This window comes from Ceratotherium simum, chromosome 6 (assembly GCF_057802395.1).
Source record: "Ceratotherium simum simum isolate JZ-2026a chromosome 6, ASM5780239v1, whole genome shotgun sequence".
Classification (NCBI taxonomy): domain Eukaryota; kingdom Metazoa; phylum Chordata; class Mammalia; order Perissodactyla; family Rhinocerotidae; genus Ceratotherium; species Ceratotherium simum.
The window spans coordinates 90,009,343-90,033,409 of NC_141905.1; the positions used below are offsets into that span (position 1 = coordinate 90,009,343).

At 46.7% G+C, this 24,067-nt stretch overlaps 1 protein-coding gene across 2 annotated transcripts in view; it reads left to right on the forward strand.

Moving 5' to 3' along the window:
- INPP5A (inositol polyphosphate-5-phosphatase A) overlaps positions 1 to 24,067 on the forward strand; it is a 240,056-nt gene that overhangs the window by 134,694 nt on the left and 81,295 nt on the right. For both annotated transcript variants that reach the window (XM_087432894.1, XM_004438857.3), the window contains exon 5: positions 15,193 to 15,256. In XM_087432894.1, coding sequence (XP_087289020.1) covers positions 15,193 to 15,256 — 64 coding nt within the window. The remainder of the gene's footprint in view (positions 1 to 15,192; positions 15,257 to 24,067) is intronic.

A 24,067-nucleotide genomic window follows, 5' to 3' on the forward strand; every position in this document is an offset into this window, starting at 1 on the left:
AAGAAGGGGGTGGGGCAGTGTCTTCAGCAGTGGGCACTGCTCCCACCGCCCCCCCCCCCCACTCCCCACTGACAGGGAGGACAGGTTGGAAAGGCAGTGGGAGTGGTCCTTCCTGCCCCTCCTTTCTCTGTTTCTCTGTGTTGACAGCATTAGCCACTTGCTGGCACCTGTCATCTCTTATACATGCCTGTTCTCCCAGGTGCAGGAACAGCACCTGCCCAGTCTCTACAGCTGTGCAGGGAGTTACGAATTTCATGCGCCAGGGTTTCTCTCGAGTCGGCCATTTGGATGTGGCTGCTCACATCACCACTGGCCTTCAAGTTGTGGATCCAGGGGTCAGTCTTCATCCCCGTGCACTCCATGTGCCAGATCAGGCCCCGTGGCCACTCCTTCCTCCCGACTCTCCTCCAAGATGCCACCTGCCCCTGGTTCCGTCCTCCTGACTGACTGCCCCTTGTCCCCACCGGCCACTCCTGACCTCACAAGCTCCCCTTGTCCCTGTGACTCCCCCTTGTCCCCACCGACCACTCTGTATCCCCACTGACTGCCCGATGTCCCCTACCCTTTGCTCTGGCTCTAGTCCCTCCTCGGCAAGCTCAGCATCCGTGGCATTGAGGACCGTCTGCAGGCTGACCACCTCCCATTTACACCTGCACCCAGACTTCTGGCCTGGACTCCAGACTGGTATGTCCAGCTGCCTTCCACTATGCCCCCGAGGTGTCTTACAGCCCTTTCAACCTCAGCTTGTCCAAAGCCGGACGCCTTCTTTCCAGAGCCCTCCCTGTCCCAGGTGATGACAGCACCCACTTCCAGCTGCCCTGGCGGAAACCCTGGCACTGTCCTCGAGTGCTTCCCCAGTGCTCACAGCCATTCTGTCAGCATGTCCTGTGGATAGAGCCCCATGTTCAGAAGCTGACCCTTTGTGTGAAGCACCCCCTTTGCTGTCCCTTGTGTCACAGCGCCATCTCGCTCTCGGGCCATTTCCTCATCGAGAATTCTCAGACCCTAAGACAGTGTGCGGCACAGAGAAGGTGCCGGTGATCATTTGTGGAACGGCTGAGTCAGTGAATGAATGAGTGAGCGCTCTCAGAAAGGCTGTTTCCTGGGCCAGTTGGTGCCCTCACCCCCAGGTATGGTGCGGTATGAAGTGTCCCTTGCAGCTTGAGGATCTGGCATTACCCATCACATCACCATCAGCACCCGCGTGACGCCCAACCGCTTCCCAGACAGCCCGTCTGCGAGGCCGTTGTAAAGCCTGTGTCGTCCATTTAGCTGCTCTTCACCATGGTAATGTGGGATGTTAACAGGCGCATTAATCTGGGAGGATTTATTGTAGGCCTCACGAGGCATTAAGTGGCTGTTGCGTGGAGTGTTTACCCTTTCTGTCAGGATGACTGGTGCTTTGCCTGGCCTTTCGTTGGGCTACCTAATTGGGGACACTACAGCCAGGGGCTGTGACAGGGTTCAGCACCCCCATGTACAGCATGCCAGCTTCCATGGTGCACGCTTTATAAAATGCTCTTTAATTCAGGAACTGAATATCATTAACTTTGTAAGTAGATGAATACAATGGACAACCAATTTAATTAACTTCTAATGTTGGCTGTTGGACGGGAGACAAAATGAAGTTATACGTGCATCTCTCCAGCAGGCAGCCAGCCTGGAGAAGGGCTTGTGGTGAGGGTCAGACAGGCGGACACCTTTGTGCCGTCATTTCATGTTTAGCTTCAGAAGCTGAAATTGGAAAGTCAGTACTTTGTAAATAAGTCAGCTCTCATTTGAGATGGTTACAGAGCTGCTTGGAGAGGCAGAGCAGCCTCATGACAGTGACATGCTAAATGCCACCCTTTCCACATGCTACCCTTCTGGACAGTACTGGAGGAAATGAGCAGTAATGCCACCCCATCCAATTAGATTGCCCCTGCATGAGTTTATTATACAGGAGAAGATCAATGAGCTCTACATTGATTTAAACGAAAGCCTTGTTCCATTTATTATTGTTTATAATCTAATGAATGTTATAGTAACTTTGCTTTGATTTATTACTCAATCTATTAAATTGTTTTAAAACCAGAAGTCTTGGGGCTTACTCTTGTGAAATAGTTGTTCCCCCTGTTGGTAAAATGTCTGTTATTTTTGCAATCACGTTCAGCTTCTTGGAAGCACTGTGAAGCGATGCATGAGGCTGTCATTTAAAACCCGAGCACACAGTCCTGCATGTTAGGTCCTGAGCCGCTTAGCGCGTCACTCCATGCAGATGCCCTGCATAGCCACATCTCTCTCATCTAACCAGGAGTCGCTCAACTCCTGCCATGTACAAGCATTGTGCTGGAGACTCAGAAGTGACCAGACCACCCTCAGGGAGCTTCCTCCCCTCCTGGTAAAGAAGAGAGATGATAGGAAGGAAACAAGCCTGCAGTCAGAGTGGGCAACACTGCGAAAGGACAGGGGTGATTTGCTGGGGCTGCTGAGGCTCAGTGTAGAGCAGTCTGGGAGGGCTGCTGGGAGGAGGCTGCATTTCCATGGAAACCTACAGCAGCATGGGGTCACGTGAGAAGAAGCTGTAAAGGAGGGGAAAGCAAAGCAGGTAATAACCCTAATGACAGCAGAACTTGGCCTTCTCTGAGCCCTAAGAGCCAATGTGGCTGGAACTTTGTGAGCTGGGGAGGGGGTGGGCATAAGGGCTGTGCAAGAGCAGGTGTGGGAGGGACAGAGTGCGGAGGTCACTAGAGGACAGAGGAGTGACAGGGCCAGATTTCTGTCTGCCCTGGCATCAAGTGGAGAAGAGGCTGAGGGGGCGGTAGCAGTAGAAGAAGCAGGGGTCCACGACAGAGGCCCAGCCTAGTGTGGGGCAGCGAGAATGGAAGGAAGTGGAAGGTTAGGGATGGACGGTGGTTCTGTAATCCGTGGGAGTCACGTATGGAATGGGTGTTTGGGGGAGAGACATAGTAGAGAAGCAGCTGGAGCAATCTGGAGAAATCTGCACTTTCCAGTGGGAGCAGGAGGGTGAGTGATGTGATAATGTCCTGCGTTGGGAGAGGTGGGACTCCTTATGAGGGTCCAAGTGGGGACTACGTACCCCTGGACCTGTGAGGCTGGCCTTCAAAGGGGAGCCCAGTGTTGTGCTTGTGACAGCTGTCAGCTGGAAGATGGGAAAGATGAGGCCACCACAAAGTGAGGGGCAGGGGGGAGGCTCCATAGGGGACCCTGAGCAGATCCAGTGTGTCATTATCATCTGGAGGAGGAGATTCCAGAGAGGCACAGAGTGGTGCCCTAAAACCCAGAAATAAAGGTGCCGGAAGGAGGAGGGAAGGACAGGTGTCCCATGCTGCTGAGAAGCCAAGGGTCACGAAGTCTCCTTTGGATTTACAACCGGAACATCATTGAATACTTGGCAAAGGATAATTTCACTGGGGTGGTGAGAACAGGGACAAGATTGGAAACAGTGCAAAACTCCTAAACACAGTATTAGCAAACAGAGTCCAGCAATGTTTAAAAACATGCATCATGATCAAGTTAGGTTGATGCCAAGAATGCGAGGCTGGCTTAACATTTTAAAATCTCTTAAAGCAGTTCACTCCTTTAAGCAACTAAAAACCAGAAATGTCCTGTGATCATCTGTCACTTCACCCTGGCCAGCTCTACCTCACTCATCACCTGGCCCTCTCAGCATAATGCCCCAGAGCTCAGCTCTCAGCATTCGCACAGCCTCAAATATCAGCCTTTACGGACAGCTCAGAAATGTCCCTTCTTGCCCAGACATTGACCCTGAACTCATGAATCCAACTGCCTGTGTGGCATCCCCACTTGGATGTCTGACAAGCATCTCAGCGTAACAGGTCTAGCCTGATTCCTCTTTTTCCACCAAATCCCAATCCTCTGTTAGTCTCCTCTGCCTCAGAAAATAGCAGCTCACTCCCCCAGCTCCTCTGACCAAGCCCTGGGGGCATTTCTGACCCTCCTTTTCTTTCAGACCCTACTTTCAATTTATCAGCAAATCCCGTATTCAGTTATATCCCCCACTGCCCCCCTCACGTCCGCACTCCCCACCCCCATACACACAGTCTGTTCTCGGTACAGAGCCAGGTTCTCTTGTTCAGCATGGAACCAGAACCCCTAGCAGTGCAACAAGACAAAAAAAAAAACAAGAAGAAAATGAAAGGTGTAAGGATTGTGAAGAAGAAACAAACTGTCCTCACAAATTATTGAAGAGAACCTGTAATTATTCGAACCAAAAATAAGCAGAGCAAGATTGCTGAATATAAGATTAATATACAGAAATCAATAGCATTCCTATTCGTTAGCGGCAAATGGTTGTAAGCCAACAGTGGTTTAAAAAATTTTACTTTAATAACAGGAACAGAAACTAAAAATACTTAAGAACAAATTTAACAAAAGATCTTCAAGACCTTTATGTAGAAAATTATATAACTTTATTAAAAGAAATTTAAAAAGACTTCAGTATATGGCTTAAGACATGTCATGTTTATGGGAAGGAAGACTGACTATCATGAAGGTGTTGGCTCTCCCCAAATCAATCTGTAGAGTCTTTGTATTTATAATCCTAACCTCAGCAGGATGTTTTAGGTGTAATTTGGCAGCTGTTCTGAAGTTTCATATGGAAATACAAAGGGCCAAAAATAACCAAAGCAACTGTGAAATAAAACAAAGTGGAGCACTTATGCTACTAAACGTCAAGACTTAGTATAAAGCTAAAATAGAAAAAAGTATTGCTATTGAAATAGACCAATGGTGCAGAATGGAGAGCCCAGAGAACAGACCTCAAATAGATGGAAATATAGTTTACAAGTGTGGTGACATAAATAATGGGGAAACTAGACAGTATGGAATTCCATCTGGAATGAAATAACACTAGATTTTACCTTGTGCCATACCCACAAATAAGTCCCTGCTATTGTAAAAACCTAAATGGGAAAAATACAGTCTTACAGCTTTTACATGGGAATATAGGGAATATCATTGTGGAGTCAGATCAGGGAACTATTTCATAAGGCATAAAGGCGTAAACCGTAAAGGAATATATCGATTGATTTGACTACTTTAAAAACTTTCATTTAATAAAAGATGCCGTAAAAAGATTGATGAGATAAGCCAAAGAGTGGGAGAAATTCTTTGTAATGCAAGTAATAGACAAAGAAAATAGGAAAATGGACGAAGGATATAAACGAGGAGGTCACACGAGAAGTCTAAATTTCCAATAGTCTTAAAAAGCGATGCTCAACTAGGCTAGCATAATGAAATTGCAATCAAATCAATGACGTGTAATTTCATACCCACTCAGCTGGCAAAGATCAACGTCTGCTGCCACCACGTCTTGGCGAGGATGTGAAGCATTGGGACTGGCCCGCACTGCTGGTGGAGGCGGGTCACCACGGCAACCTGTGACGCCTACATTGAAGAAGAACGTATGCCATGACCCAAAAACTCCAACCACATATCATATATATACACACGCAGACACGCATACATACACATCCCATATAACATATACAAGTCCCGTATTCTCACATGTGTGCTCAGGGACCCCAGGCAAGGATGTTCATTGCAGCAACGATTGTAATTGTGAAAACATTGGAAACAGTCTTCATGTCCAACAGAAGAATGGATAAATAAATTGCAGTCTTTCTGTATATTGGATCATTATGTAGCATTAAAAATAAGCTAAATTTACATGTCTCAACATCGAGCATTTCTAAAATATAACTTTGAATGGAAAAAAATCAAGTTCCTGATGGCAAGGTAGATGTGATGGATGTCATGGATGAAGGTGAGGGCTCTGAGCCCTGCTGTCTTTGACCTTGATCATCGCCATTCAAGATGGCAGGCACCTCAAGGTGGAGGACAGGGGATCGGGAGTGCAGAGCAGGGTCCAGATGCACCTGCCCTTGCGTGGCCCCTGCTGGAGGTATTTCCCTGTTGAGACCTTGGTGCCTTCTCTGCCTCCTAGTGGATGCACGGCGAGGAACTGGAGGCATCATCACTCTTCATTCATGCTGTGCTGTCCTGATTCATTTCTTCCTTTATTACTTTAGTTATTTATTTATTTTTATTTATTTATTTTTTGCTTGAGGAAGATTAGCCATGAGCTAACATGTGTGCCAATCTTCCTCCACTTTATATGTGGGTCACCGCCACAGCATGGCTAATGAGTGGTGTAGGTCCGTGCCTGGGATCTGAACCCATGAACCCAGGCTGCCAAAATGAAGCATGCTGGGCTTAACCACTGTGCCATGGGGCTGGCCCCTTATTTTTTATATATGATACAATGAACACCTCTGAAGTCACCCCGCAACCTAAGATCTTTCTAGAACAGTAACTTACATCTGCCTGTGTGCACCTGCCCTGGCTCATGGCCCTAACCCCCCAGTAACCCATATTCTGAGTTTTCTGTTTATCATTTTATTCCTTTTTTGATATAATCTTAACATCACATTTTTTTGTTTTAGTTCCTTGTAATTATGTTTTTGTTGTCTTGGCATCATGCCACATGAAGTTTTTGGAACTTTCCTCTTTCTCAGCATTGTTTGTGAAGCCCACCTATAGTTCAGGTTTAATTTGTTTCTTTTCTTTGCTGTATAGTATCCATTATAGGAATATTTTGAATTTTATTTACCTATCTTCATGTTGTTAAGATTTGGGTAGTTTTTAGTTTCTTAGTGTTTCCAGAATTGCAGCCACTGCATGCTTATGCACACCTCCTGAGAGCTCCAGCTTCTCTGAGAGCAAGCTGTGTGCGTGTGCGTGCATATGTGTGTGTGCATTTACACAAGGGTCCCCCGAGTGCAAAGTAGCTGTGAACTGTGGGCTATAAGCTCGTGGGACGTGCTTGTCGGTCACTGTGAAACTGCACGGTCACTAGTGTTTCTCACGTATCACAAGAGGAGAGAAAATGTGTGGAAGAGGAGATGCCCAGCCAGTGTGCCGGGTACTCAGCCGGGGCGGCGTCAGGTCAGCCGCAGTTTGTTCAGAGAGCAGAGGTGTTTGCAGCCGCCCCTGAGCATGTCAGCGCCCGAGCTGAGCAGGCCTGCACTCCCTCTCGGGGTTTCGTCTGGTCCCTGCACACCCACGTGTTCGTGTGCGAGGCCACATCCTCCTGTGGGGGCCCTGTGTCCTGGAGGCGTTGTCTGCTCAAGCCGGGGACAGAGTGGGTCTCGTGTGAGGGGATGCGTCACATTCTCCCAAGTGAGAGGCTTTTCCATCTGGGAGTCATTCCAGGCTATTGATTCAAATTTAGAATGACTAACATTCTGTATTTTGTTGCAGACTTGAGGGTTAATTATCAACAATATCTGATGTAGAAGTTTTTTCCTGTTCATAGATCCATTTATTTTATTTTTTAAAAATGAGTTGAAAGTGCTTTATCTGTAGAAACAACGTAATATGCTGTCCCAGAGGAGCTAAGAATCACCGAGTTCTGTGCTGCATTTGATAAACCCAGCCGGCCTTCCTGACTGGTGGGGTTTCCCGGCCCACGTGCTATATGCTGTGGCCTCCCCCCTCCCAGCAGTATAAGGCAGCAGCTGGCTTCGCAGGGGAGCCCCTCCAGGTCCCTTGGGAGAGACAGAAGTCTGTGTGTGTTCCTTTGTGACTCTTGGGAGAGAAGCTCCCTTCTGCAGTGCCCTGAAGGTGCCCTGGGAGCTCAGACCCGCTATGGTGGTGCTGTTGAAATAGGCAGTGACTCTTTCACAAGCGTGTCGGCTGCACAGGTGATAGTACCCGCCCCGCCTTGGGGTCATTTGTGAGAAGCACTTGTGTGTTTTCCTCTTTCCTAGTATCTGGAGAAGAAAAATGTGTTCCTATGTGTCCCTTTCAGTTAAGTCGACTTGATTTGAGTATTAGGAATTTTCTCTGTTTCCTGGAAAAGCCAGCCGGATGCGGAAGGCCCACAGGTTAATGATGTGTACTTTGGCTGGCAATCTAATTGCCGAAATGATTAATTACTGGCCGTCTGATTTGTTTGCAAATACAAAGTGATGGAGGTGTTTCTAACAGTAGCTTTGTGTTCCTTCCTCCTCTGCTTCTGCCCAGGTGAGTCACCCCCAGCCTTCGTGAGGGTGGCCCCTTGGGGAGTTGGGAACACTCGACAAACATATGCTGTGTGGCTGTGCGATGCCTGCAGTGCAGGTCGCTCTCTGTCCCATTGTCCCATTGTGTGGGAAGAGGTCTGCTTCTCACCTTGTCTTGAGTCAACGTGTCTGCAGAGCAGGCTTGCTGCACTCAGAGCTCTGCTCCCAAAAGCAAACTGGTGACTGGGTGTGGTCATTCGTCACGTTGGCAGACTCCAGGTGAGGCTGAGAACTGGTTTTAATAGCGATTGCAGGGCCGGCCCCGTGGCTTAGTGGTTAAGTGCGCGCGTTCCGCTGCAGGCGGCCCGGGTTCGATCCCGGGCGCACCGCTTCTCCAGCCATGCTGAGGCCGCGTCCCACATACAGCAACTAGAAGGATGTGCAACTATGATGTACAACTATCTGCTGGGGCTTTGGGGGGAAAAATAAAAAAAAAAAAAAAAAAAAAAAAAAATAGCGATTGCAAGCACTTGGTTTTCACCAGGCACCCGGCTCAGCTACGAGCTGCCTGAGGAGCAGGTTTCATCTGCCATGGGCGCTGAGTTGTGCAGAGGCCCAGGTTGGGGGGACCAGGAGCTTCAGGCCACAGCCTGTCTCAGAGACACATGCCCTACCTTGTTCTGTGTTAACATGGGAGCTTGACTCTCCTGCTCGACCGCACAGCTCCATTCCTGGTCCACACCTAGCCTACCCTTCAGAGCCCTGAGGGCTCGACCATGTCGAGTGAACTGCACCGTGAAGCCTCGAGGGCCACCCTGCTGCAGAAGGATCCAGGGCCTCTGCCCTGTGTCTGCTGTTGTAGCAGAAATACAGCAGTGACCGAACTGCATTTCACTAATGGAGAATTAATACGCACTCTTGACAGTCAGGTTTATAAATATGTAAAAAGTATTTTAATTGTTTTTAGCAAAATGGGCAGGGAGTCAATATTCTCGGATGTGACAGACACACTGTTGACTCAAGGTGCTGTGCTCAGAGACTGGGCAAGCACAGGACTTCCCGAAGGCAGGCCCGGGCACATTTCTATTCAGACATCGTCATGTCCTGTGATAAATGGGTGCCCTGAACCGTATTGATAGAGTAGGTTAAACATTGAAAAAGTTGGGTTGAACTTTGACTTTAAATATTCATTAGAGCTAATTATGGATTTTCTGACTCTATGAATTACAGTTTCTGTACCTGCATTGGCAATTTATTTTCCATTTATTCGTTGTAAACCTTATAATATTATATTAGCTTTATCACTTTCAATGAGGTAATAGTTTAAATGTTTGCAGTGATATTTATTTACTTATGCTTTTTCAGAGTGCTTTCTTTACCTGAAACAAATGAAATTATATCCTTTCAAAGGGCTAGTGTCGGTGGCGCAGCTGTTAAGATTCATTCCTGGGCTGTCTTTCTTGGGTGCACCTGCTGTGTGTGTCCCGCTGTCTCCCTTGCTTGGAGGGCCCCGACGGTGTGTGTCAGAACGGAAGCTGACTGCCCCTGTCCTCAGGCACGGCCCGGGTCTTTAGCTCCTCTTCTGAACGGATTCCAAGCAGATGCCCGCCAAAATGGGGGCGGGTGAGCAGCGGCCTGGCCCCCGGTTTATTCTGTGCCTGCTCCGTGGTGAGCCTGTCGGCACTGAGGACACGCCTGAGTCCCCGTCCTGCAGCTTTTAGGACCTGATGGTGTTGCGAGCTGAGTCAGTCCTGGGGCGGTAATGCACCAGGCTGATTTGTGACTCAGGATACTGTACTGTGTATTTGAAAGTTGCTAAGAGAGTAGATCTTAAAAGTTCTCACCACAAGAGAACAAAATTATAACCATGTGGTGAGGCATGTGTTACCTTAAACTTACTGTGGCACTCATTTCGCATTATATACAAATATCAAAGCATTACATTGTGCACCTTAAACTTATACGATTTTGTATGTCAATTATATCTCAATAATGCTGGGAAAAAAAGAAATACCATAACAGTATTTCCATTTTGGAAAAAAGACCTGATGGCAGCTCCTGCCTTGGTGTGTGGCCTTGAGCCAGGCATAGTGCAGGGCTGAGGACAGACAGGGCCCTGGGGCCCAGGGTCAGGTATACCGGACATGCAGCCCCTGTGTCCCCTGATGGCAGAGACCCTGTCTGTGTGGCGCAGGCCTACCTGCGAGAGGCAGAGGCGCTCGTGGAGCACAGAAGCCACACTCACCAGCAGGCTGTATTGCATCTCTGGGGCCCCCCCACCCCCCAGAAGGCCTGTCATGTGTCAGCGGGCCCGAGCTGCTCTGGTGGGCTTGTGGTCAGGATGCAGGCTGGGAGGCCCGGTTGGGTGCCCCGTGGCTTTGGTGCTCTCCTGCCTTCATCAGGCACTCACACATGTGCACACGTGTGAGGGTGCGTGTGCACACGTGTGTGGGCCCGGTCGGGGACGGAATGAGTTTGCTGCTCAGCTGTACCACTTCGGCTTTCCCTGCCAAGCACAGCACAGATGGGAGGCCCGTATCCATAGCCAAAACAGACTCTGGTCTGGCGGTCAGTAGCCCTCTCTACTACTGGCTCCTGGAGCACACTCAGTTAGACGGCGGGTGTCAGCCCTGCGCCCCTAGGGTCACACTATTTTCTAGTGAGGTGTCTTTGCGGCGAGCCCAGCACCCTGACCTCAGCCAGGCCTATGTCCTGAGGCCCCACACGTGCAGGCCAGAGGTGAGCAGGCCCGTGCATGTGCTTGGTGGGTCTCAGCTGGCCCTCACTGAATGCTTTTGGCAGACACTGGAGGGTCTTCTCCTTGAGGAAGCAGGACATGGCCTCACCGCTGTGTTTCTAGCAAGTCAACTGACGTCTGGTCTCTGGGTCTGCAGCTTTGCGTACACCTGTGTGTCGCATTACCGAGGGAACTGCTCTGCCCTGGAGAGGGCAGGAAACCTCGGCGTGCCCCTGCTGGTGTCAGCCAGCTGGCCTGGCTTCCAAGGGAGGGTACAGCCATGTTTGTTCCCACAGCTCCTCATGCGCTGACCCCTGGAGAGGTTTAAAAAGTCCCCAGAGGCACCTGGACGGTGGGAAGTGTTTCAGAGGGAGACTTTGTCTGTAGATCCGGTTGCAGAGCTTGTGTCTCTTCCACCTTTTCACAAACGTGTTTTTTATTAACCCTCGCATGGCCACACCAAGTTTGGAATTGGGGAAGCTGTTGCCTCTTTGCTCCTGCACTTACTGGGGAAGAAGGAGACAGCTGGCTGCCCAGGACTGGGCCTGTGGGGGCCACACGTACTGGGGCAGAGCCGGGGCCCTCAGCCAGGCCCCTCATCTGGGTGCCTGTCCTTGGGAAGAGGGGGTGCCATAGCCTCTGCCCGCTGGGTGTGATGAACCAGCCTCCTCCTGGGATGTGGCTCTGAGCGGAGGTGCCCTTAGTGTGATCGGGAACCCGTCTCAAGAACCAGAAGCATCCATGCCTTTGACTTCCTACTTGCAGTGTTTGGACCAAGCTTGGCAGAAGGCTGCAGTTGCAGCATTGTCCACAGGGGTGGGCCAGGCTGATACCAGCAGTGGCAGGAAGGCTTAGAATGCGGTGACAGTGACACAGCACCCCCAGGATGTAAAAGCACTGCCAGGAACCACCACTCCAAGACTGTGGCAACCTTTGGGGAGGGGCACACTGGAGTTGGGGTGTGTGAGGTTTGCAGGTGTGCCGTAGGCCCTTACCATGTGCCCTTGTGCACACGTGGAACCCTTGCCCCACACCCGCCACCTGGACTAACTGGCATCATGGGCGTTGGAGCAGGGTCCCACCAGTCGGTCTTTGGGAAGGCGTGCGTATGACAGCATGTAGGTGGCCTCATCAGAAGGTGGGCTGGCGGGATGTGCTGATGGCACCAGTATGGGACGGGAGAGGGAAAGGAGTCGATGGTGACCCCACACAGTGCGCAAATAGAGACTGAACTCTGGATTTGATGTGGGGGGGTGAGCTCACCTGGGTGGGTGGATGGATGGGAGCCCGGAGATGGCACGTTTGGGAGTTGGGGGGTGCAGGGAGATGGTGTGAGGGAGAGAGAGCAGGACCCAGACACTGGCCCATCACAGGAGGGGCAGCCAGAGTGGACCCAGGGCAGGCAAATGGCTACATGGGGTAGTGGGAATGGGCAGATGACCACACAGAAACAGCAGTGGGAGCGGGCCCAGCCACGCAAAGCCCACCATGTGAGGGGCAGGACCCTGGTGTCCTCTGCGTTGTGTAGCTAGACTTCTTGTAGAGCCGACAACTAGAAAAGACAACTTAAAACCAAGCAGGAGTTCAGGAAGATGTGAGCTCTAGCTTGACAGTTTAACCCTTACATTGCCACCTGTGTGTGTGTGTGTGTGTGTGTGTGTGTGCGCGCTGGAATACAAAGGAAGACTCTTGTGTGTGTGTGTGTGTTGTAATACAAAGGGAAACTGTGTGTGTGTGTGCACACACGCTGTAATACAAAGGAAGCGCAGTGTCACCTCCGCGAGAGGCTGCAGACACCTACCCTGGTTGGTGGTCCTCCACGGTCGTAGATCAGACCTGGAAAGTGTGGGCCTGGCCAGTCCCCACGTGAAAATGACTTGGTATTTTTTGGAGGCAAGAGTTGATTGATTCTAATACATTGTTTTTTATCTATAGTTATTAAAATAAATTTATGTTCCATCTAAATTTCACATGATAGTAATTTTAGCTTTGCTTGCATGATGACACATTTATTTTAAAATGTGGGAGCAGGTAGGTGATATCAGAAATATGAAGGTTGAACTGACTCGGTAGCCTACCTCTCTTAGAACGCGGGCACAGCCTCACATGCGTCGCTCCCTCACAGTGGCACTGGACCCACTGGCATTGCACTGTGTAGAGCTGTCTTTGCACAGGGGCACACGCACGCGGCCAGAGTCTCGGAACTTTGCAGCCAGGGTCCCAGCAAGGCCCACAACACGTGCTGGAAATCCCGTCACGAATGGTTTCCCCTTTTCCTCAGGGTGGGATTACAAGACTTGGAAAACTTTCTCTAATTATGTTGCTGAATCACCTTTTCAATAAACACCTAAGGAAGAAAATACTGCAGATGGTTCTGACCCAGCATGTGGGTTGAAACCAGCCTTTCAACAAGGCCCAGATTCCGGGGAAAGAGGCTGAGACCCCCATTCTCTTTTGGTGAGCCCAGCAAACCCTTGGGTTGGTCACTGGCCTACTTCCTCAGCAGGAAGTGAACAGACACTTCTGCCTCTTGGGGGGCTTCCCGTGTGTAGAGACGGGGTCAGACAGGTGGTGCAGGTGAGTGTCCTTACCCAGTGCTGAAGAGCAGACTGGGGCATCCAGGGAGCTATGAGGCTCTGACTGAGACCAGGCCCAAGTCGCCATGACCTCTGTCTCCCCTGCTCCCACCACCTGCTGTCCAGAACACTCCCCGATCTGGCCACTTCCCCCCAGCCCACCGCCGCCCAGGCATCTGGGTGACCACAGCAGCCCCCCGACTTCTCCCAGTTCCCTCCTGCCCTCCAGCCCCTCTCCCACCACACCTACTGGGCAGCCTTCAACATGTGAGCCAGCCACTCCCTCCAAGCTCTAGGCCGAGGTACAGGGAAGGGCGTAGAAGACATTGGCAGCGAATTTGGGAAATTTAACTTGCGCTGTGATATTGGTGATTTTTGGCCTCACTGCTGATTTTCTTCAGTGAGATAATAGTTTTGTGGTTACGTAGGAGAATGTTCTCACCAGAAGATCTGTGCGCACGTGTTCAGGCATGAAGGGTCGTGGGGTCGACAGCTACTTTCACATGGATCAACCAAAAACAGTGTGTGTGTGCATGGATGTTTGTTTGTGTGTATGTGTGTGTGTGTGTACACAGACACAGAAAGATGGAGTGTGCATGCCAGTGCTGGCAGCTGGGAATCTGGGTGAGGGACGCTCACGTCATTGTCCTGCTCTTTCAGCTGTAGACTTGACACTTCTCAAGGTGAAAAGTTGGAATAGAATCGTCCACAACGGCTCGAGGTCCTTCCCTGTGTGGGAGGCCCTGCGTGCTCTGGCGTGACTGCCCTTGGTCACAGTAGGCTCCCCTGCTCAGGCAGCTCTGTCCACCATCCCCCTCGGTCTGTCTTTCTCTGCTTTGTCTTGTCAAGCATCACCACCTGCCCCAGGAGAGTGTCTTGGGATGTGAGCTCCGCGAGAGGAGGGCTCGTTCGTTCATCAGGGCAGGGTGATAAGGGTATAATTTACAGATGGTAATAGTCACCCTTTTTAGGGCATAGTTCAGTGGGTTTTAAGAAATGTGTAGTTTTGTAATCATTACCACAGTCCTGTGGCAGAGTGTGTTTATCACCTGAAATTTCCCTAGGCCCCTTGTTGGGGTTGCCAGATTTAGCAAAAGAAAAAAAAATACACACACACACACACGTCTCTGTATATACATGAGCACACAAAAATATGTATATATGTGTATATGTATACACATACACACACCCATACACACACAGAAAAAACACCAAAACACCAAGTTAAGTTTGAATTTGAGATAAACAACAAGTAACTTTTAGTGTCAGATGTCCCATTCCCACCCCAGTCCGGCCCCTGCAGTTTTGCCTTTTCCTGAATGGGGAAAGCAGAACTGGACCCCCACACCCAGAATAGCTCCTGGCCCCAGGCAGGCGCTCTGTGGCTGCCTGTCCATTTGGTCCCCCGATGGGCAGGCCTGGTGGCTCCCGGGACGTGGTGTTGCAGCTCAGTCCTGAAGGGTAAGGAGGTGAGAGGGAGGGAGGGACTGGGCAGAGAACGCTGGCGTGTGGAGCTGGTGGGAGCCACGGGTGGGGCAGGGACGGAGCTGAGTGTCTGAGCCCTCGGGAGCGGTCCCAGTCGCCCGAGCCCTCACAGCAGAGGTGGACAGCGCTGGGCCGCGGGAAGGGCTGCGGAGGAAGGGCCAACCGCGCAGTGGGCTCCGTGGCTTGAGCTCCTGGTGTTTGGGTGTTGGTAGGTACCGTGGTTAACATCTCAAGTCTTAGAGACTGTGATTAAGTTACAGTGAGTTGAAACTCTTATTCTAGTTCAAAAGAGCTTTTTATTTGTCGCTCAGACTACTTTAGAAATATCCCGGGCCCGGCTCACTTGATTTCTCTTTTTGCTCTACAGGCACTAGGAAGCTTTTATTTTCTTCATGAATCCTTAAAAAATGTCTACCAATTTGACTTTAAAGGTAAGACTCTATGCTGCCCTTTGGTGGTGGACCCCCACCCCCTGCTCGGTGGTCTGGCTTCTTCCAGTCCCTTCCACCCAGAGTCCCTGTGGGAGGGCCAGCATGGTCTGGGTTTAATTGAGTCACTTGCTGGTGGTCCCTAACCAGGAACCTGCCCGTGGGATGCCCCACTGCCAGCCCTCCTGCTCCAGGGCAAGGCTCAGGCAGGTGACTCTGGCTTTCCTATGACAGAGTTAAGAGGAGAAGGAAATGGTTTTGTATCTGTGTCCCTATCAAATTTGAGAAAATGGAAAACAGAATGGGAGGATGGCATATTTCAAAAGAAAACAGGCGAGAGCATGTTTGTGGCAGGAAATGTTGTCCCATATTTAATGGGCAAACCTGCATGTCTGTACTGAGAAGATTTGCCCTAAAATGCTTCTGATGACACGGCCTTCATCTCTGTCTTGGGACATTTAAGTCTATTACCCCACATCTGAGAATTTCCATACCTGTCCCTCCCAGTCTGCGGGGTGTTGTGCGTTTCTCTTCCATTTGAGATCGTCTCTATGTTACATGTGAATCCCTCTGCGTTCCATTTGGGCTGTTGAGCCAGATCACATTAATTTGAAATGTCATTAAAGTTGAAATAACTGTGGAGAGCAACTAATTATGTCAGTGTGTTCAGATTCATGATCTTTGCTTACTGGGAGACAGATTGCCTCTTGTGGGATGGAGAAGCAGAGTCTTCTCTGAATTGCTTGAGTAGTGATTCCATCGATGTTGAGAACAGGATCCCAGCCAGCAGGGTGACTTTTCACTGGCCCTGTTGCCTGAGGATTCTTCACATACTTTTAAACACGAGCATCTGACTTTTCCATGAAGGAATTTGGTGGAGTAGCCAAGAGGACGTGGCGGGAGACAGGGACCAGAGGCAGCTCTGTCCGTGATCTTAGTAGACACTGGACATCAGTGTGTCACATCCTCAAGCAGTGGAGCTGTGAGCGAGAGTGAGCAGAGGGGAGACGTGCAAACACAGCATGTTCCAGGTAAAGCTCGGGCAGAACAGGCTTTCCCCTTCTAAGAAAGCCATGGCCGAAGCTCGAGCACGTAACGGATCCATTGAACTTTTCCTTTTCTAAGTAATCATTTGCATACATGTCTTATTACACAATCAAATCAGTCATAAAGTACCTGGCTAGCCCACAGTTTGTTTAAAACTGTATGTTAGATGTACATTTGACTCCAGCAAAGCCTTACCCAGGGCCCTCACCTTGATGGTGACAAGGAGCGTGGCAGTAATGGACAGTGAGTGCGTCCTGAGCACCCGTACCATCAGGAGGACGTGTCGGTCCTGAGAGCACTCACATTGCTCCACACGGTGATGTTCCCGCTGTCCCGCGGCACAGGCGTGTGGTGCAGGGCTCACCAGGGGTCTCAGGCAGGGCTGCCGCTGCCTGCCCCCTGCTCTGCAGCCCCTGCTCTTCGAGGCTCACTCTTCTGCCTTGAATTGAGTTACAGCAAAAGCAATCCAGAGTTTGTGAAAGGTTTGAATAAACTTTGTAAGAAGAAATAGCCTGAATTTTAACAGGTACCTAGTTAGAAATTTAAGGACTCCTGAAAGGTACAGATGAAGAGTATATATTCCAACATACAAAGAGAGTGGAAGTCGTCACTCACATCCTCACAACAAGGAAAACGCCAAACAAACTGAAAAGAGACAGCTCTTCTTAGATCCCTCAGAGAAGTGAGGTCATCAGGTGCATTGCTGCCGCAAAACTGGAGAGACAGACAGCCTACCCAGAGAATCAGAGCTTCCCAGGAGCAGAGGCTGCTGCTGGAGCTGGCCCTGGTGGGAACGGCCACAGGGCGTTGGCTGAACGCTGGGGGCCGAGTGTGGACAAGCTTGAGAGAGAGGTGCCTAGGGACCCAGCCTTGGGGGCCCACACTTTTTTGAGTTTTACCTCCAGGAGCCCCACCATGTTCTCATGGTGAAGATCAGAGAAAAATCCTCTTGTGCTTCTGGCAGAGGAGGGGAAAGTAGCTATTTTGAAATATGCCCAGAGCGTTCTGTTCATAAAGGCCTGCCCTCAAGGGAAACCATTTTGCCAGAGCCCAACCCACTGGGGTCCTATCAGGGCCTGACCAACTAGGGGAGGGAGGTAGAAAACTCCAGCCTCCTCTAGTCTTCCTGTTGCACCTGAGGTGGGGTTGGGGTGCTGAGAAGCACACGTGAGGGTCACAGCCCAGGGGCACATGCCAGCTGAAAGACTGAGACCTGATCATTGGACTACGGAATGTTTTCCCTCCACCCAAGCCTCACCACCACATCGTGATGACAAATGTTAGGATGGAAAGTCCTGCAGAGCTTGGACTCTGTTTAAGGAGGAGTCTCACAGGAGGCCAGAGACAGCAGAGGAGACAAGAACAAGGACACTGGAGGGTATTTAAGCCTCTGACCCCTGCAGTAAACACAGCCCAGCTCCTCGCCAGATAAACATGAAGCCTTGCACAAAAGCCCTAGCTACCACAGTTCTTTTTACCCAATTATTCATGTTCTGCTTTCAACAAAAAATTACAAGCCATGCTAAAAGGTAACAAATACAATCTGAAAAGACAAAGTATTCATCAGGACCAGACTGGGATGAGGCAGAGATTGGGAATCTTCAGACTGGGAATTTACAATAACTGTGACTGATGTGCTAGGGAGTCTTCTGGAAAAAGTGGACAATGTGGAAGAACAGACGGGTACGTAAGAGGAACAACAGAAACTAAGAGAGAAGCAAAAGGGAGATCCAGAAGTCAAACCACTGTAACGGAAATGAAGGATACCTTTGATGGACTCATCGGACTGGACATTGCTAAGGAAAGAATCAGTGAACCAGAAAATAGGTCATTAAAAACTTTCCAAGCTGGAAAGCAAAGAGAAGAAACAAAAACAGAACAAAATATCTAAGAGCTGTGGGACAACTACAAAAGGTGTAGCATGTACATAATGGGAATACCAACAGGTAAGTAAGAGAGAAAGCACATGAAGAAATATTTGAAGTAATAATGGCCAAGAATTTGCCAAAACTAACAATGGACACCAAGCCACAGATCCTGAAAGCTCAGAGAACATCAAGCAGGATAAATACTAAACAATCTACACCTAAGCACGTCACATTCAAACTTCAGAAAACCAAAGATGAAGAGAAAATCTTGCAAGAAGCTGGGGAGGAGGAGGGGGTGTGACACGCCGTACCTGTAAAGGGACAGTGGTAAGAATTACATCCAGCTTCTCCTTGGAAACGGTGAAAGCGAGGAGACTGGTGTGAAATATTTAAATTGTTGGGGGAAAAACACGCCAACCTAGAATTCTGTATCCAGCAAAATTGTCCTTCAAAAGTGAAGGAGAGATAAAGACTTTCTCAAACAAAAGTTGAGGGAATTTGTTTCCCACAGATTTGCTGAAAGAAGTCTTTGACAGAAGGAAAGTGATATAGGTCCGAAACTTGGATCTACATAAAGAAAGATTACTAGAGTAGGAATAAATGAAGATAAAATATTTTATTTTTCTTATTCTTAATTGATCTAACAGATAACTTTTGTTCAAAGTGTTAATAGCAACAATGTATTGGGTGACTATAGCTTATGGATAAGTGAAATGAGTGACAGAAATGTTATAAGCAGTAGGAAGGAGGAATTGGGATTACTCTGTTATAAGGAACCTGCACTATCTGTGAAGGAATGTAGTGTTATTTGAAAGTGGACTTGGATTAGTTGTAAATGTATATTGCAAACTCTATGGCAACCACTCAAATTTTTTTCAATGAAGTATAATTGGTATACTACAAATAGAGAGAAAACGGAATTATATATAATGGTCAATTAAACCAGAGAAGGTAGAAAAGAGTGGAAGACAAAAAAGAAACAAAGAACAAAGGCAACAAATAGAAAAGTTACAAATATGGAAGGTATTACTCCAACTATATCAAAAATCACTTTAAACGTGAATGGCCTAAATACACAATTAAAAGACAGAGACTGTGAGAGTGATTAAAAAAACAATACCCAACTGTGTGTTGTCTAATAGAAACCCACTTAAAATATATTGACACATAAAGATTAAAAGTAAATGGATGGAGAAAGATATACACTGCTAATGCTAATCAAAAAAAAGCTAGAGTGGCAATATTAATTTCAGGCAAAGCAGACTTCAGAGCAAGGAAAGTTATCAGGGATAAAGAAGGCCATTACATAATGATAAAAGAGTCAGTTCTCTAAGAAGACCTAACAATCCTTAACATGTTTGCACCTAAGAACAGAGCATCAAAATACATGAGGCAAAAATTGATAGAATGGCAAAGAAAATAGATGAATGCACTATTATAGTTGGAGACTTCAACACCCCTCTATCAAAGTGGTCAGACCGAGTGGCAGAAAATCAGTAAGGACATAGTTGGACTCAACACCATCAATCAGCTGGATCTGATTGAGATAGACTCCTTCATCCAACAGCAGAGTACACGTTCTTCTCAAGCTCACAGGGAACATTCACCAAGATAGACACGTTCTGGGCCATAAAACACATCCTCACAAATTTAAAAGAATAGAAATCATACAAAGTATACTCTCAGAGCACAATGGAATTAAACTTGAATCAATAACAGAAAGATAGCTGGAAAATCCCCAAATACTTGGATATAAAACAACACACTTATTAATGACACATGAGTCAAGTCTCAAGAGAAATTTAAAAATATGTTGAACTAAAGGAAAATGAAAATACAACCATCAAAATTGGTGGGATGTAGCAAAAGCAGTGCAGTTGTTGCATCAAATACATAAATTAGAAAAGAGGTGAGATAAAATCAATAATCTAAGCTTCTGCCTTAGCAAACTAGAAGAGGAGCAAATTAAATCCAAAGTAAGCACAAGAAAAGAAAATAATAGGGGCTGGCCTGGTGGTGTAGCAGTTAAGTTCGTGTGCTCAGCTTTGGCGGCCCGGGGTTCACTGGTTTGGATCCTAGGTGCAGACCTACTCACTGCTCGTCAAGCCATGCTGAGGTGGCATACCACATAGAAGAACTAGAGGGACCTACATCCAGGATATACAACTATGTACTGGGGCTTTGGGGAGAAAAACAAAAAAGAGGAAGATTGGCAACAGATTTTAGCTCAGGACCAATCTTCCTAAAAAAAGAAAATAATAGTAACAATAATCAGAGCATAAATCAATGAAATTGAAAACAGGAACTCAATAGAGAAAACTAATGAAACCAAAAGCTGGTTCTTTGAAATAATCAATAAAATTGATAAACCACTAGCCAGCCTAACAGAAAAAAAGACACAAATTACTAACATTGGAAATGAAAGAGGGGCCATCACTGCTGATCCTATGGACATTAAAAGGATAATAAAAGTGTATTATGAACAAGTCTATGCCTATAAATTTGATATCTTAGATGGCCCAATTCCTTGAAAGATACAATCTACCCAAGCTCATGGAAGGAGGACAAGATAATCTGAATAGGCCTTTATCTATTAAAAGAAATTCAATCCGTAATTAATAACCTTCTATAAAAAGAAAGCATCAGGCCCAGATAGTTTCACTGGTGAATTCCACCAAAGATTTAAGGAAGGAATTATACCAGTTCTCTACAATCTCTTCCAGAAAACAAAAGCAGAAGGTAAACTTCCTAATTCTATGGAGCCAGAATTACCCTAACACCAAAACCAGATAAAGATATTTTAAAAAAGGAAAACTATAGACTGGTATGTCTTATGAACATAAAAGGCAGAAATCCTCAACATAATATTAGCAACTTGAATCCAAAAATGTACGAGAAGAATATACACCATGACCAGTTCAGATTTATTCCAGGTGTGCAAGGCTCAGCTTTCAAAAATCAATTAATGTAATCCATCACATCAGTATGATAAAGAGGAAAAATCACATGATCATATCAATAGATGAAGAAAAAGCATTTGACAAAATCCAACACCCTTTTATAATAAAAACTCGCAGCAAACTAGGAATAGAGGAACTTCCTCAACTTGATAAAGAGCACCTACAAAACCTACTACCTAACATCATAGTTAATAGTGAGAGACCATAAAGTCAGTAACAAGGTAAGGATGTCCCCTCACCATTTCTCTTTAACATCGTACTGGAAATCTTGATAATGCAGTAAGACAAGAAAAGGAAATAAAAGGCTTATTGGTGGGGTCTTAGTTCTCAGATGACATGATTATCTATGTAGAAAATCCCAAGAAATCAACAACAACAAAAACCGATACTAGTAAGCAACGTTGCAGGGTACAAGGTTAATATACAAAAGTCAGTTGCTTTCTTATATACCACCAATGAACAGGTGGAATTTGAAATTAAAAACACAATACTATTTACGTTAGCACACGCACAAAAGAAGTACTTAGGAGTAAATCTAACAAAATATGCACATGATCCATATGAGGAAAACTACAAAACTCTGAAGAAAGAAATCAAAGAAGAACTAAATAAATGGAAAGATGTTCCATGTTCATGGATAGGAAGACTCAATATTGTCAATATCTCAGTTCTTCCAACTTGATCTATAGATTCAGTACAAGCCCACTCAAAATTCTAGCAAGTTATTTTGTGGATATTGACAAACTGATTCTAAAGTTTATATGGAGAGGCAAAAGACCCCAATTAGCCCGCTCAATATAGGAGAAGAAGAACAAAGTTGGAGGACTGACATGACCCAACTTCAAGACTTACTGTAAAGCTACAGTGATCAAGACAGTGTGGTGTTGGTGAAAGAACAGACAAATAGATCAGTGAAACAAAAGAGAGATCCCAGAAATAGACTACCATAGATAAAGTCAACTGATATATATATATATATATATATATATATATATATATATATATATATATATATATTTTGCGGAGGAAGATTTGCCCTGAGCTGACATCCGCTGCCAATCTTCTTCTTCTTCTTTTTTTTTTTTTGTATGTGAGCCACCGCCATAGCATGGCCACTGACAGACAAGTGGTGTAGGTCTGCACCTGGGAACCGAACCCGGGCCACTAAAGTGGAGCATGCCGAACTTAACCCCTAGGCCACCAGAGCTGGCCCAAAGTCAACTGAGCTTTGACAGAGGAGCAAAGATGGTCTTTTCAACAAATGGTGCTGAAACAACTGGACATCCAAGTGCAGAAAAATGAATCTAGACATGGACCTTACACCCTTCACAAAAATTAACTCAAAATAAATCATAGATCTAAATGTAAAACATAAAGCTATAAAACTCCTAGAAGATAACATAGGAGAAAATGTAGATGACCCTGGGTTTAGTGATGATTTTTTAGATACAATACCAAAGGCATAGTCCATGAAAGAAAAAACTGATAAGTTGGACTTTGTTAAAATTAAAAACTTCTGCTCTGCAAAAGACACTGTTAAGAGAATGAAAAGACAAGCTACAGACAGGGAGAAAATATTTGCAAAAGACATATCTGATAAAGGACTCTTATCCAAATTATACAAAGACCTCTTAAAACTCAACAATTAAGAAAACCAAATTAAAGAGTGAGCCGAAGATTTGAACAGACGTCTCACCCAAAAAGATATACAGATGGCAAATAAACATATGAAAAGATGCTCAATATCATATATCATTAGGGAATTGCAAATTGAAACAACAATGAGATACCATTACATACCTATTAAAATGGCCAAAATCTGAAAAATTGACAACACCAAATGCTGGTGAGGATGTGGAGCAACGGGAACTCTCATTCATTGCTGGTAGGAATGTAAAATGGTGCAGCCACTTTGGATGACAATTTGGTGGTTTCTTGCAAAGCTAAACGTATTCTTACCATATAATCCAGCAATCACATCCTTTGGTATTTACCCAAATGAGTTGAAAACTTATGTCCACACAAAAACTTATACAGAAATGTTTATAGTGTCTTTATTCATAATTATCAAAAACTGGAAGCAGCCGGAATATGTCTTTCATAGGAGAATGGATAAACAAGCTGTGGTTCATCCATGCAATGGAATTCAGCAATAAAATGAAATGAGTTATAAAGCCACAAAAAGACATGGAGGAAGCTCAAAAGTATATTACTAAGTATATTAAGTATATTACTTTTATTTTATTTTATTACTTTTATAAAGTTTAAAAGTATATTACTAAGTGAAAGAAGCCAATTGGAAAAGGCTACACAGAGTATGTTGCCAACAATATGACATTTTGGAAAATGTGAAACTATAGAGACAGTAAAAAGATCAGTGGTTGACAGAGGTTGGGGAGAGGGAGGGATGAATAGGGGGAGCACAGAGGACTTTTAGGGCAGTGAAACTGTTCTGTGATACTACAATGGTGGATACATATCGTTGTGCATTTGTCAAAACCCGTAGACTGTACACCACCAAGAGTGAACCCTAATGTAAAGTATCAACTTATAGTGTATCAGTGTTGTCCCATCGCTTATAACAAATGTACCACACTAATACAAGATGTTAGTAACAGGAAACTGTCAGGAAGGGTGGGGTAATGGATCTCTTTGTACTTTCTGTTCAATCTTCTATAATCCTAAAACTTCTCCGGAAAATAAAGTCTGTTTTTTTAACACAGAATGCAGCCCTCCTCTCCAGAAAATATTCGCAGTAAGCGAGGTTGCACGCTCTGATGTTTTCTTCTTTCCTCAGAGGTGACAAGGGTTTTCCTCTCAAGCAGACTGCCATCCTGCAGCAGTCTCCCGCCCCTCTTCATTCACGTAGAACACGGCCGGCTGTGTGCTGCCCGCCGCTGCTGTCCCATGGTAACGCTCTGCTGGTCTCTCTGCACCTG